This window comes from Cervus elaphus, chromosome 1 (genome assembly GCF_910594005.1).
Source record: "Cervus elaphus chromosome 1, mCerEla1.1, whole genome shotgun sequence".
Lineage (NCBI taxonomy): Eukaryota > Metazoa > Chordata > Mammalia > Artiodactyla > Cervidae > Cervus > Cervus elaphus.
Window position 1 is genome coordinate 42741494 of NC_057815.1, and position 14625 is coordinate 42756118.

The 14625-nt window shown below is 39.6% G+C and overlaps 1 protein-coding gene across 2 annotated transcripts in view; it reads left to right on the forward strand.

The window, feature by feature from the left end:
- UBE4A (ubiquitination factor E4A) overlaps positions 1-14625 on the forward strand; it is a 39956-nt gene that overhangs the window by 19172 nt on the left and 6159 nt on the right. For both annotated transcript variants that reach the window (XM_043900476.1, XM_043900485.1), the window contains 9 exons: positions 318-438; positions 2249-2553; positions 4107-4239; positions 5281-5468; positions 7430-7530; positions 7640-7753; positions 9234-9408; positions 13180-13360; positions 13827-13974. In XM_043900476.1, the coding sequence (XP_043756411.1) occupies positions 318-438; positions 2249-2553; positions 4107-4239; positions 5281-5468; positions 7430-7530; positions 7640-7753; positions 9234-9408; positions 13180-13360; positions 13827-13974 (1466 nt within the window). The remainder of the gene's footprint in view (positions 1-317; positions 439-2248; positions 2554-4106; positions 4240-5280; positions 5469-7429; positions 7531-7639; positions 7754-9233; positions 9409-13179; positions 13361-13826; positions 13975-14625) is intronic.

The following is a 14625-nucleotide window of genomic DNA, read 5'->3' on the forward strand; positions in this document are numbered from 1 at the left end:
ACATGCTCAAAAGCAAATAATCTTATATACAGAAAAGTACAGAATAGTAACAAATGATTACCTATCTCCTGGGAAAATCTACAGTGCTATCTAACATTCCTTTTAATTTTTGGTGATTTCATGATCAAGCTAAAGAGATTTAACTGCATTTCTATAGACAGAAGCTAAAAGACATTTTTAGACCAATAGAGTAGGAATGTTATAAGATCTGTTTTTAAGAAGATATTACTCAGTTCACTGGAAGCAGGATAAGGGGACACTGGAGCCAAGATAGATGTCTATGGCAGGACATTTACTCTTCCTTTCCTTTCTTTGAGGTTTGGACAAAGAGACCTGTTTGATTCCGGCTGTGCAGGAGCCAGAGTTTCCCCAGAACTACAACCTAGTGACAGAGAACCTGGTCCTGACGGAGTACACCTTGTACCTGGGGTTTCACAGGTAGCTCCTGTGATGTCATTGGGGAAGAACTGTTTGGTTGTGTTGATATCAGAAGGTTAGAAGTGAGTCTTATAGCAATCTCACTTTATACTGAAGGCCTACATTAGGATCTGATAGGAAAAGGGCATTATACGCATTAATCTGTGTCTAGATCAACTGGCTTTATCCATGTGCCTTGAATTTATTTTGCATTTTTGACCTGTTAAAACTTTTAAAAAAATTAAAGATATACTATATTATATAAATATAGTGTAAAGATACACTATATATTTCTCTCGATCTGGACATTTTTAAATCACTGTCTTCCTTTTGTCATCCATACAAGTGGAATTTTCATTTAATATTTCACATTCTGCTCTTTAATTTTCATTACTACTTATTATGCCTGATGAAAAAAGAGAAAGCTTTATTCTATGGTATAGAGAGACAAAATTGACAAAAGTTAAAGAAATGTTTTAAGAGATTTCAGAATGATCATAAAATCTGTATCAGAGAGGATTCTGCATGTGTAAAAATTTGAAAGCTAAGGTGTGTAACTTCTGAAAATGGTCTGGTTCTGGCTAACCGCATGTCATTCTGTGATTTTTTTTTTCCCCTCTGATTTAGCTGATTGTGACGAAAATTTTATAAATAAGGGGGAAAAATAGCTACTCACTGATAGTTATAATCTATAGGAAGGCATATTGAGGACAGGAATTTTTAATGGCTTTTCGGGAAACCTAAAATGACATAGCTTTTTTCAAACGTCATCAGATTTTTCAAAAAATGAAATTATATCTTTACTAGAGATACTTTCTCTCTCTGTCATTGATATTTTAAATGAGACAGTAGATAACAACTTACCATGTATTTATTAGCCTATTAAAACACAAAAATGAAAGTCTGGCTAACTGTAGACATCATCCACAGAGCCAAAGAGAATGAGTTTGGACTGTACACACAGACACAACTCTCCATGACATTGAACTCTGGGTCTTCCTTTCATTAGAGAACATTTGGATGACCTTTTTTGAAGAATCATTTAATTTTTATTGACCATCTGAGGACTGGAAGCTGCTGTTAGGTTGCATTCCAGGTGGCTTCTGGTTTATATCTGGTCATTGCTAATCTGGGAAGTGCCTGGTGGCTCAGTCTGTAAAGAATCTGCCTGCAGTGCAGGAGACCTGGGTTTGATCCCTGGGTTAGGAAGATCCCCTGGAGAAGGAAATGGTAACCCACTCCAGTATTCTTGCCTGGGAAATCCCAAGGACAGAGGAGCCTTGCAGGCCTCAATCCATGGGGTTGCAGAAGTTGGACACGACTTAGTGACTAAACCACCACTACCATCACCACCATTGCTAATCTGAACTCCATTCTCACCAGCTTTAGTTCTCTACTAACCATGAAAAGACTGTGCATATACCCACATCCAAGTACAATCATTGCCTTTGGGTGGTGTCAAACTATCTTGTACTTTGCGTAATCATTATATATTGTACATAATAAAAGCCCAGTCTACACCCTGCTCAACCAAGCCACTGTTCTTTGGATAGTGCATTTCAGCCAAAGGCAACTAACTATATGTTGAATATTTGGTAACATTTTCCCGGTGCTCTGCTCCCAGCCCTATCCTGTCAGTAACTTTTGTGACATCTGTGTCATCACAACCGCAGCCCTATGTCCTAAAAGGGAATACTAGAATAAAGTATTTGTTCTACTTTATTTAAAAACATTTAAAAACAAATGAGGATTTGTTTTTCAGAAACAGTCTGTACTCAACCATCTGTTTGTGAGCCTTCTGACCCAGTCTCTTCTGCTCTCTTGAGGGCAGGTTGCATGATCAGATGGTAAAAATCAACCAGAATCTGCATCGGCTGCAGGTAGCCTGGCGGGACGCTCAGCAGAGTTCCAGCCCTGCTGCTGACAACCTCCGGGAGCAGTTTGAACGACTGATGACCATCTATCTTTCTACCAAGACGGCCATGACTGAGCCGCAGATGCTGCAAAACTGCCTCAACTTGCAGGTGTCCATGGCTGTTCTCCTGGTTCAGCTGGCCATAGGCAACGAGGGCTCACAGCTGATGGAGCTGACTTTTCCTTTGCCAGATGGCTACAGTTCTTTGGCTTACGTGCCAGGTGAGCTGGCTTTCCCTTGGGAACTTCCTATTTATAGCCATCTGAGTTTAACTGGGTCACTTTGGAAGTATAATACTCAAAATATCCTACCTTAGCTATCATTCAGCTGTTTTTGGAGAAACAACTCAAACTCGTAGATAATGACTGTTGGTCAGAGCCTTGGAGAACTGACAGCTGGTTCCTCAGTTATGTTGCCACTGCTCTGCAGATCAGAAAATAGTCTTTAGAGGGTGAAGTGCAGTCAGGGTTTTCAGAGCTGTTAGTTTCTATCATTAATATCGTTGGTCATTCGACTTATAAATTTATCTTTCTAACCCTCCCCCCTGTGCTAGTCTTTAGGAAAAAAAATCTTCTCCTCTTGGTTAACCCAGAACAGAGAGTGTGTATGTCTGTTTTATTGATTGAGGGGTCAGCAGATATTGTCCATCAAATTTAGGTTATATTTTTTCTTTAATTTTTATTTTATCTTGGAATATAGTTGGTTTACAATATTGTGTTGGTTCCAGGTGTACGGCAAAGTGATTCAGTTATATATATACATTCTTTTTCAGATTCTTTTTTCCATATAATTGGGAAATTTGAGAAATTTCCTGTGCTATACAGTAGGTCCTTGTTGATTACCTATTTTATATAGAGTAGTATGTATGTATTAATCCCAAACTCCTAATTTATCCCCCTGCACTTCTTTTCCCCTTGGTACAAATTACATGCTCTTAATCCCTGTACTAATCATTGATTGCTGAGTAACAGATTACCCCAAACATAGCAACTTAAAACAACAAACATTATTACACACAGTTCCCTCAGGTCAGCAATCCAGGATTAGTTTAGCTGCATGGTCCTGACTTTGGTCTCTCATGAAGTTGCAGCCAGGCTATCCACCAGGGCCATAGGAATCTGAAGACTCGACCAGGGCTGGAGGATCTGCTTACAAGCCTAGTCATGTGGTTGCTGGCAGATCACAGTTGCTTGCTGGCTTCTTTTCCAGGCCACACAGGACTCTCTTTAGTAACTATTCATGGTATGGCAGCTGGCGTCTCTCAGATCAGGGGACAAAAATGGAAGCTGTCGGCTTTTATAACCTAATTATGGAAATAACATGCCATCATTTCTGGAGTAGTGGAGGAGGAGATATACAAGGGCATAAATACAAGAAGGCTAGGATCAGTGGAGCACCCCAGAGACTGATGACCATAGTCATCTAATGTTTTCATCTCTATTCAAGATTCTTCATCTAAAGGGTTATTTTAACTCAGTTAACCTTGAGTGTGGAAGTATATATCCATTGGTGTACTTTCTTAAACTGCAATGGTGTGTTAACAATGTTTTATATCTCTACTGTTCTTCTGTTTACTTGGATAAAACTAAAAATTGCCTTACATTCAGAGGAGGTTCTGCATTTTTTAACTTATCATCCTTCCTAGTACCTGCAAGACCTTTGGGGTTCTTGTAAACCTTCACTAAGTAGAGTAAAAGAGAAGAATTTAAACATCGCTTAATACAGAGAGTCAGATGTTTGGCTAATTCCAGTGAAAATTTTCTTTCTCTCTCAGAATTTTTTGCAGATAACTTGGGTGATTTCCTCATTTTTCTCCGTCGCTTTGCCGATGACATCTTGGAGACATCGGCAGATTCCTTGGAACATGTCCTTCATTTTATCACCATTTTCACTGGAAGCATAGAAAGGTGAAGTGCTGAAAGCATGGCTCTGTCACAGTGCAGAGCTGTGAAACATTCAGAAGACTTCTAAGCCAAGAAATAAACAAGCCTGAATCATAAGGGGTTGCCTTCAGAAGTTGTGTTAACATTAATGAATCACCTGACTATCCTTATGAGTAGCCCCAAATCCCATACTTGAGAGGCATAATAAACAAAGGACTTTGCCCACAGAGAATTTGAACCTGCATATAAGGTACCAGATGGGAATTCCCCTGCTAGTCCCTGGTTAAAATACTTTCATGCCAGAGAACTTGCCAGGTGCTAATAATCTTCTAATGTCTGATAACAAAGTTTGCTCTACAGTCCTGAATTGGATGAGCAGTAAACTTAGGTAAATGCTCTCTGATCTCAAGACTTACCATTCACAGCTTCTAGTCCTCTTTCCCAGAGGAAGATGCTCACTGACCTGTAGAGTTGCTTCTCTGATTTCCTGGTGGTGGTAGACCAAAGGAAACAATGTGTACGTAAGTGAGAATTTTCTGCACAGAGCCACAGTCCCCTGAGCCGAGTCGCTGAGACGTAGGTAGAACCCACTCCTCCACTGAACTGAACGGGCCTAGGGAGAAATTCTAAACCAACAATTGTTAGGCACATCTGGTATGCATTGTAAGTAATGTAGAATAATTAATTATATCCTGATCCTTATCCCCAGAAAGCCTGGAAAGGCAAGTTTATCCCAGGTGAAGCTGTCAGAGAATAGTAAACAGTAAGTAATACATGATTAAAGAGAAATAAACAGAATGGCAGAGCATTAAATAGAAACTTATCTACTCACCCTCATTATTGGTAAGCTGTGATCTTAAGAACTGAATGGTATACTCTGCATATCCCCAAGAAATTGACAGACTTAAAACTACTCAGTCCTGTTTTCTCCTGTAACACTCTGTAGAGATAGTACAGATACTATATGATGATATGATGTTTTGATTCCTCATGTGGAAAAAAACAGTTATAAATTTGAGAGTAAAGTTTTCTGCTTCCTCAGTTTGCTTTCTGCCCTATTCATAGGATGAAGAATCCCCACCTAAGGGCCAAACTGGCTGAGGTGTTGGAAGCAGTGATGCCCCACATGGATCAGACCCCAAATCCCTTGGTATCCAGTGTCTTCCACCGGAAACGTGTGTTCTGCAACTTTCCCTATGCATCCCACCTTGCAGAAGCTCTCATCAAGGTCTTTGTGGACATTGAGTTTACAGGTAAAGCAATCTAGAATCAAGAAGCTAGTGCATCGCTTAATCAGTTTTTAAATGGAAAATACCATAAGCCATCATTTACTGAATATCTGCCCTGTGCTACCTTATGCTAAGTGCTTTTTTACATTGTTTCCTTGTCAAAAATACAGGAAAGTTTTACTGTATTATCCCCATTTCCATATGAAGACACGGATGCTTAAAAAAGATTGTTTATGTCATACAACTAAGTGGTAGAATCAGATCTGTCTCACTTTAAAAGAGAAAGACATATACTCCTAATAACTTTACTATATTTTTTGACAGACTCATATTCAAATAAATTGGGCTGTCCAGTTAAAACCTGAGTCTTTATATTTTTCTTGCCTCAAAATTACAGAACGGTGACGAGTAAGACAGTGTGATTGACATATTCTTTTATCTTGTCCAGACAGTCTAACTCTGCTACAGTTTGTTAGATTAAGAATAACAGCAGGAAACATTCCCTAATTTCTCTCATGGCCTTTTGAGCTCTAACCCTGAGATGCTGTGTTTGAGTTAAGCAGTACCCCATCTCAGTCAGTAAACAAGACAGCAAAGCAGTTATTTAAGACCCCTTTAAAGGGGTGTCCTACCATCCAGTGATAAATGCAGTTAACATTAAAGTGATATTTAGCATTTACTGACTGCTTTTCTGTATTAGAATTTTGAATTCATTACTTGCTCACCTCTGAGACTTACTTTCCTCATCTGTAAAATGGGGTTGAAGTGATGACTGAGATAGTATATGTAAATTTTAATTTTATATATTTAATTAATATATATAAGAAGTTGCACAATAAACCCTGCAATTATCTCATTATATGGCCACTACAACTCTTTGGTTGTAATACTAGAGGATGAATTATAAAATAATTATTTGTTTGGCTGCTCAGGGTCTTAGTTGTGGCTTGCAGGATCTTCAGTCTTTGTTGTGGCATGTGGAATCTTTAGTTGCAGCATGCAAACTCTTAATTGAGCACATGGGATCTAGTTCCCTGAACCAGGGAATGAACCTGGGCCCCCTACCTTGGGAATGCAGAGTCTTAGCCAGTGGACCACCAGGGAAGTCCCGAGGGTGAATTATAATAACTGTTTTATTTTCTGAGAAAGTAGAAGTTGAAAAAGATTAAGAGACTTGCATTAAGTGGAGCCAGAAGGAAAACCAAAGTCTTCTGACTCCAAATCCCACACTCCTCCTTTATTATATGACCCAGCCTATAGAGCTCTAGTGGTACCTTTGGCGTGTCAAAAGGTGTACAAGCCTCAGATTTTCAGCTCCTGGCCTGATTTTTCAGAGTAATCAGGACCCAGTTGCCCCCACAGTTGGGATGTTATCCATGAAGAATGTGGAGATTACTTAGTGGCCCATGCTGCATGTGGCTGTCACTGCCACAATGGCTAGCTCAGAGGCCTCATTGAGAGTCAGATAAGCACTCTATGTTTGGATGTGAAAGCATTTGTTTCCCTTGGCTTTTATTTTGCAGCTCAGTCCTCATCCTTTTCTGAGGTCTGTATCCTTTATATCTGTCTCCCTCTTGTTCTGTCGATAAGGAAATAAGTTAACACTTGGCTACAACTCTAGATCTTTATAAACTCCCAGGACTGGCTTTACCAGTATCCTTAACACATTCAGAATTTTCTAAAAATGGCTACACATAGACATAGGGCTTCCCCAGTGGCTCAGAGATAAAGAATCCACCTGCCAATGCAGGAGACACACAGGTTCAATCCCTGGGTCAGGAAGATCCCTTGGAGGAGAAATGTCAACCCACTCCATCTTTCTTGCCTGGGAAATCCCATGGACAGAAGAGCCTGGTGGGCTACAGTCTGTGGGGTCACAAAGAGTTAGACAGGATTGATATCCATCTGTCTGCACATAGACATAAGCTCATATTCTTTCTCTAATGGCACTGGCTTTGCTGATGTTTTGCTCTACCTTACTCCAGGAGACCCCCATCAGTTTGAGCAGAAGTTTAATTACCGCCGCCCCATGTATCCCATCCTCAAGTACATGTGGGGAACAGATACCTATCGAGAGAGCATTAAGGTGAGGGTGTTTTTGGTGAAACCAAAACTGAGTTATCTTTGCTGCAGATAAGCCCCAGTGGGTTGTGATTCTAGACTAAACTGGTGTTCTCTTGGGCTGGGTCTTACAGGATTTGGCTGACTATGCCTCTAAGAATTTAGAAGCCATGAATCCTCCACTTTTCCTCCGCTTTCTTAACCTGCTAATGAATGATGCTATCTTCCTTCTGGATGAAGCCATACAGGTAAAACAAACATATTTAACTGCTCTTATACCATCATACATACTTTTTACCTCTTAGTCATAACAGAGCAATCCTTATGCCCCAAGTACCTGTCTTGGACACCAAAATTTTGCAAGTAATATACTGCCAACCTTGCTGTTATAGTTTGATAGATATTCTTCCATTAGAGACCAAGATCAAGGGTCATCGAAGCCTTATGAGCTAGAATGAGATTTTGGCAGAGTGGAAAAGCAAGTGTGAAAGAAAGGCCAGACTGGCCCAACTAATCAGTCTAGCACTACAGAAAGAAATCAGAGAATCTTCATTCAGTTAGTGACTTTCAGCTTTCTTCCATTGCAAGACATTGGTAACAGTGACCAACCAAGCAATGATCCTTATCCCTCTTTCCTAAAAGACTGACTTTTATGCCACTATTTGAAAAAAGTCTCTGGTTTGGGTAATTTTTTTCACATAGAGACTCCAAATCATCAGTATTTTTCGTTTGTCCACTGCTTCCCAAATCTTTAGCTCTATCTGAAACATGAGTTTTACAACATACACCAGAGGCCACTCAGCTCCTTCAGCTTAACCATATCTTGTGGAGCTGCCTCTTGCTCCTATAAAAATTCCCTTTATCTGCAACAGGTGTAAGACAGGGCAGTGACCCAGGGGAGACAGAGCAGGTAAGTCATGAGGGTGGCCTGTCGGATAGCCCACACACTCCTCATGTTGATTAGCAGCCTCCCAGTAACTTGTATTTAATTTGTGAAAAAGTGCTCCTCCTTTGATCATAATCCCATACTTAAAGATTTTTAGATCTGTTGCCTTAGAAAACAAGTCCTGTAATAAATGGACCTTTCTCAGCAAGATTTTGGTGTGACAGAATGAATGACACAGATGGCATCTCCATGGGACTATAAGCATAACATGCTTGCCGCAGCAGCAAGAGTGATGAGAAGTAGAGGGTTTTAAATATTTATGGTTCTCCTTCCAGACATCTTGCATATTTGATAGAGCTTTGTTTTTTGATAAGCAGTTTTGGGGGGTGGTTTTGTTTTCCTTCTTTCAGGAAGGGGTCAGCTTTTTTTCCCTGTAGCCTGTTTGCTTTTATCAATGTTTCATATACTGTTTATCCTCCTTTCTGTTTCATAGACTATAATATTTCCAGGGGAATAACCCATTACTCTCCCCAGACTGAGACAATGTTTCCACAGTTTCTTTTTTTAAAAAATTTTTAAAGGCTATGCCATGCAGCATGTAGGATCTTAGTTCCCAAACCAGGAACCCATGCCCCCTGCATTGGAAGCACAGAGCCTTAAACAATGGACCACCAGGGAAATCTCTCCACAATTTCTTTTTAAATGTAATAAAGCCTCCTGTCTCTTATGTAGTCCTTGGTTTTCCCAGCTTAGTGGACTAGATTTTAAATAGGACCTCTTAAATATCATCTTCCTTTCAATACACTTTGTCCTCTGATCCATTCCACCTCTGGTTTCTGTAGTATTTGAGCAAGATAAAGATTCAGCAAATTGAGAAGGACCGAGGTGAATGGGACAGTCTGACTCCAGAAGCCCGCCGAGAGAAGGAGGCTGGCCTACAGATGTTTGGACAGTTAGCACGTTTCCATAACATCATGTCCAATGAAACAATCGGTACCCTTGCGTTTCTGACATCAGGTAAGGACACAACATACTGCTTTCCCCAAAAATGCAGTGGTTAAAATCCGTTTCAGCTGAGGGATCTGCCCCACTGAGGCTCTGGTGACAGTATCCTCCTCCACAGTCTGAGAGGAAGTGAATCACTAGAGAAGCTTCAGAAAGAATGTTGCCCACTGTTGACATGGAAATGAGGAAATGGTCACCCTTATACAGCTGCCAGAAGGCATAAGTTAGTGTCATTTTTCTTGAGGATAACATAGCCATATAAATATACCTGGGGGTGTTTGTGTTGACTTGAAAAAATATCCTTGAACTCTGGTTAAATGTGGTAGATCAGAGACGTTTATCTCCACTCCCTCTGTAGCTCCACTGTCCAGTTCAGTAGCCACTTGCAACATGAGTCTGTCAAGCATTTCAACTGCAGCTAGTCAGAAATAAGATGTGCTGTAAGTAGAAAATTCACACTGCAAGACTTTGTATCTAAAAGTAAAAACTTCCTTTAATAATTTATATTGGTTATATATAAAATGGGGGCGTCCCTGGTGGCTCTGATGGTAAAGAATCTCCCTGCAATACAGGAGACCTGGGTTGGGAATATCCCCTGGAGAATCCCATTCCAGTATTCTTGCCTGGAAAATTCTGTGGACAGAGGAGCCTGGCGGGTTACAGTCCATGAGGTCACAGAATTAGACACAACTGAGTGACTAAGCATACACATACATATGTGAAATGACAACCAAGGATCACCAGGCATTTGAGAAAATCCTCTTAACACAAATAACAGCCAAAAATGCCTTCAAATATCTTTATAAGTCTCAGAGGGATGAAAAAAGATACAGCATACATAAGACAAGAACAAAGAGGCAATACCAGAGATTATCCAAAGAACAAGAGCTCTTGAATATTGAAAATACCACTTCAGAAATTTTGAAAAGTCAGTAGGACAGTTAGAAAATAAATTCACGGAACTCTTCAATGAAAACAGAAAAAAAAAAAAAAAAAAGATGGAAATTAGAAGAGAAAGAAGAAGAAAATATCAATCTAGAAAGTCTCAAAAGAGAAAAATGAAAGGGAGCAAAGAAATAATACCCTCCAAATTCCCCAAAACTAAGAGGTTCTAAATCAAAAGGAGCCCCCAAGTGCCCAGCACAGGGAATCTTCAAGACCCCCACACTAAGGTATATCATTGAGGTGTTTTAGAAAATCAGGGTAAAGAGGAGATCTTAAAAGGTCCCCGAGAAAAATCAGGTAATGTGCAATGGTTTAAGCGTCAAAATATCTTCGAATATCACAACAGTGACATTTGAAGCTGTAACACAGTCCTGATGGAAAATTATCTTTTCAGCCTAGAATTCTATAGCCAGCCAAACTGTCAATCCTGTTTGAAGGTAAATGTAAGGAAATTTTCAGAGGTGACGGTATCAAATTTACTTCCAGTGTACCCTTTCTTGAGAAGCTACAGAGAGATAGACATACTCCGTCAAAATGGAGGAGGAAAGTGGAATCCCATAAGAGACATACAAAGGAAGTCCAAGGCTGATGGAGGTAGCCTGTGTGACCACCACACTGCAGGCCTATAAAATTGGAGTCCAGAGTGGAGTGATGGATGGAAACTTCCAAAAAACATCTCAAAAACTGTTTTCGAGAGTTCTACATTTCTGGTGGAGAATTTAGAAAGATTTAATGATAGGTACTCTGCAAGTAAGCAAAAAAATAATTAAAATTTTTATTAAGAGTATACCCACTCTCAGCTCACTGGAGAAGGAAATGGCAGCCCACTCCAGTATTCTCGCCTAGAGAATCCTGTGGACAGAGGAGCCTGGTGGGCTGCTGTCCATAGGGTCGCACAGAGTCGGACAGGACTGAAGCAACTTTGCATGCATGCATGCCTTGGAGAAGGAAATGGCAACCCACTCCAGTGTTCTTGCCTGGAGAATCCCAGGGACAGAGGAGCCTGGTGGGCTGCCGTCTATGGGGTTGCACAGAGTCAGACATGACTCCAGCGACTTAGCAGCAGCAGCACTGTCAGCTGGAACTAGTTACTGAACAGAGAGACCTCTGTGCCAATTCCCAAGAAGTATCTTGAGCATGAAGTCTCTGAGTTGGGAGTTGTTAGGGGAAACACATTGACTGAAACTGCCTGCCCTGGCCAGGCACCATAGTAGCAATTAGCGTGAGTTATTTTATGACAGGAGGTCCTGGTAAGGAGCATGGAACTAAACTACCACCAACCGGAAGAATTTGAGAAAGGTCAAAAGGAGATGCCATGTGCCCTGCCCCTTCTAAGAATCCTTCTCCCTGGCATCCATCTTGACTAAGCAATGCATGTGCCACCAGGAAGGACCCTGAGTCAGAATGATGGGCCAGAGAAAACCCAGGAACTAATCTCATCACCATAAAACCTGAGACTGAGCCATGTGGCAGAGCAGTGCTCCTGGGTTCCCTTACCCTCCTGCTTTCCGCCCATGCACCCCTTTCCAATAAAGTATCTTGCTATATCAGCAAAAAAAAAGGTATGTGTGTATATTATATTATTATTACTTTATATAATTTTTAGAATACTGTGTGGCTCTGCTGTGATATTTTCATGCTCTTAATGAAAAATCTAAATTATTTCTCCAAAGATCTGCTTATATATTAGGGAAATTTATATTAGGAGAAGAGGGACAAGAATATGAACTAAACTCTCACCAGTAGTAGAGTCAATATATAATGACTAAAAAGGAAAAATTAAGAACCAGCAATACTAAACAAGCTGTACTCTACTTGGCTGTGCACTTGGCATGTATATATGTATTTCGAAATTAGTGACCTAGCAGTCAGTTTCTTACAAATTTGTTATAGGATATAATAAGTCTAAAAGGTGTATGTAAAAAATTTAAAAAATTAAAAAAAAAAAAAAGGTGTATGTATACACACTGAAGTTCATCAATTAGTATAATACTTTTAACAGGACCAGCAACAAAGGTAGAGTAAATAAATAATTCATGGTGCAATCATATGTGGTTGTTAAAAAGGGTATAAATCATCACTATCCTATAGTACTTTATATGATTGTTGTTTATTTGCTATGTCATGTCCAACTCTTTACCCCCAATGTAGCCAACAAGGCTCTTCTGTCCATGAAATTTCCCAGGCAAGAATACTAGAGTGGGTTGTCATTTCCTTTTCCAGGGGATCTTCCCAACCCAGGGATCAAACTCACCTCTCCTGCTTGGCAGGCAGATTCTTTTCCACTGAGCCACTTGGGAAGCCCACTTTATGTGATAGAAATGTGTAAATCTACACTGTTCAATACTGTAGTTACTGGCCACACGTGGCCATTGAACACTTGATATGTGGCTAGTATACCTAAGAAACTGGAGTTTTCTACTTAATTTTAGTTAATTTAAATAGCCACATGTGGCCGTGGCTGCCATGTTGGACAGCACAGGAACTTATAAATGGTAAGATATTTATGATACTGTTAATGAAAAAAGTTACAGAGTATGTATGATAGTCACTTTGTTTTAAAAATGTCTATGTAAAAAAAATGTATATGTCTATAAATATGGACAGAAAAGCTAGGACATATTAGCAAAATGTAACTAGTGTTTACTGTGAGTGGTTATTTTTGTATTTTATTTGCTTTGCTTATCTAATATTTTCTAATATTACTGCAGTAAAAATGTATTTCAAAATTGCTTTCAAAAAAAGCAGTCCCCAGAGGTCTCTAAGTAAGACTCTAGGACACAGTGAGTTGAAGATTTCTGGTGGACTGGGTTTTCACAGGCTTTGGCTTTTTTCCAGAGATCAAGTCCCTCTTTGTGCACCCTTTCCTGGCTGAGCGCATCATCTCCATGCTGAACTACTTCCTGCAGCACCTGGTCGGCCCCAAGATGGGGGCCTTGAAAGTCAAGGATTTCAGTGAATTTGACTTCAAACCCCAGCAGCTCGTTTCAGATATCTGCACCATCTACTTAAATCTTGGGTACCTGAGATTTAAATGGGGCAGGCTAGAGGGGTTGCTCATGTTTTAACTGGGGGTTTTGCTAGTAGAATGAAATAACTAGCTGGTAATTATGTGGAAGTAGAAAAGATTTGTTTCTAGTTGGCTGACAAAGTAGTCTTCTGCAGTTCTAAATCATGAGATTTCGTATGACCTGTGGGATGTCATTTAGAATTTCCAGCATTCTGCCTTGATCTGTTCAAAGATAAACTTTACTAATTGTTTCACTGTTTGGTAAAGCAGTACTTTTTTTTTTTAAACAGTATATTTTTATGGTCACCAGATACTTGATAAGACTTCCTTCGTAAAAATTAGAAGAGATCATTCTATAACAAAAGAACATTCACGATACCTAAGTGATGGGGAACTTTGTTCCTCAAGCCCTCTGTTATTGCCCTCTTTGATCTACCCTCTGATGCTTAGTTTGTTTCTGATGCTGACCTTCCAGGGACGAGGAGAATTTCTGTGCCACTGTGCCCAAGGATGGCCGTTCCTATTCCCCAACTCTCTTTGCACAGACAGTCCGAGTCCTGAAGAAAATAAATAAGCCTGGGAATATGATTGTGGCTTTCAGCAACTTAGCAGAGAGAATCAAGGTGAGAAGGATAATTTGCTTATTAACGTGTTCAATAAAAATCATGTTGTCAACTGAGCTGTTTTGCTTTTTTACCCAACTTTATGGGGGAAAAGAGTATTGTGTTGAGAAAATATAAATAAATGAATGAATCCTCCTGGCCAGTCGATAAGTAAAACAACCATATTCTTTAATAGTACTATTCTTTTCAATATGAGGGTGAGAACAGAAAAATAAGAAGCTTCTGCTAAAAGAAAAGAATTGACAGATTTTTAATAGGTTGTTTTTATGAAAACTTCTCTGTACAGCGTTACCAATAGATTTGAAAATCTGTGATATTAACGCAGAACTTTTTAGAGTAGAATTCAAGATTAGTAGCTTCTAGTCATTGATTTTTATTGATTTTTCTCTGTTCTATCTGTAATTGGCTTATATAGGAATAGCCATACATTTTAAAGATTAAAATACTATATTGTACTCAGCTAATCCCTTTGGTTAGAGCAGCTTCATTAACAATTATGAAAAAGGAAAAACTATGGCAGAGTCTAATGGAAAACCTTCCTAATTGATAAGTCTTCCTTTCATTGAGTTACTTTTTTATTGAATTGGGCTTCATCTTTACCTAGAGCTTAGACAGATGGATCCCTGAGGAGCTAGAGTCATGAAGGAATTA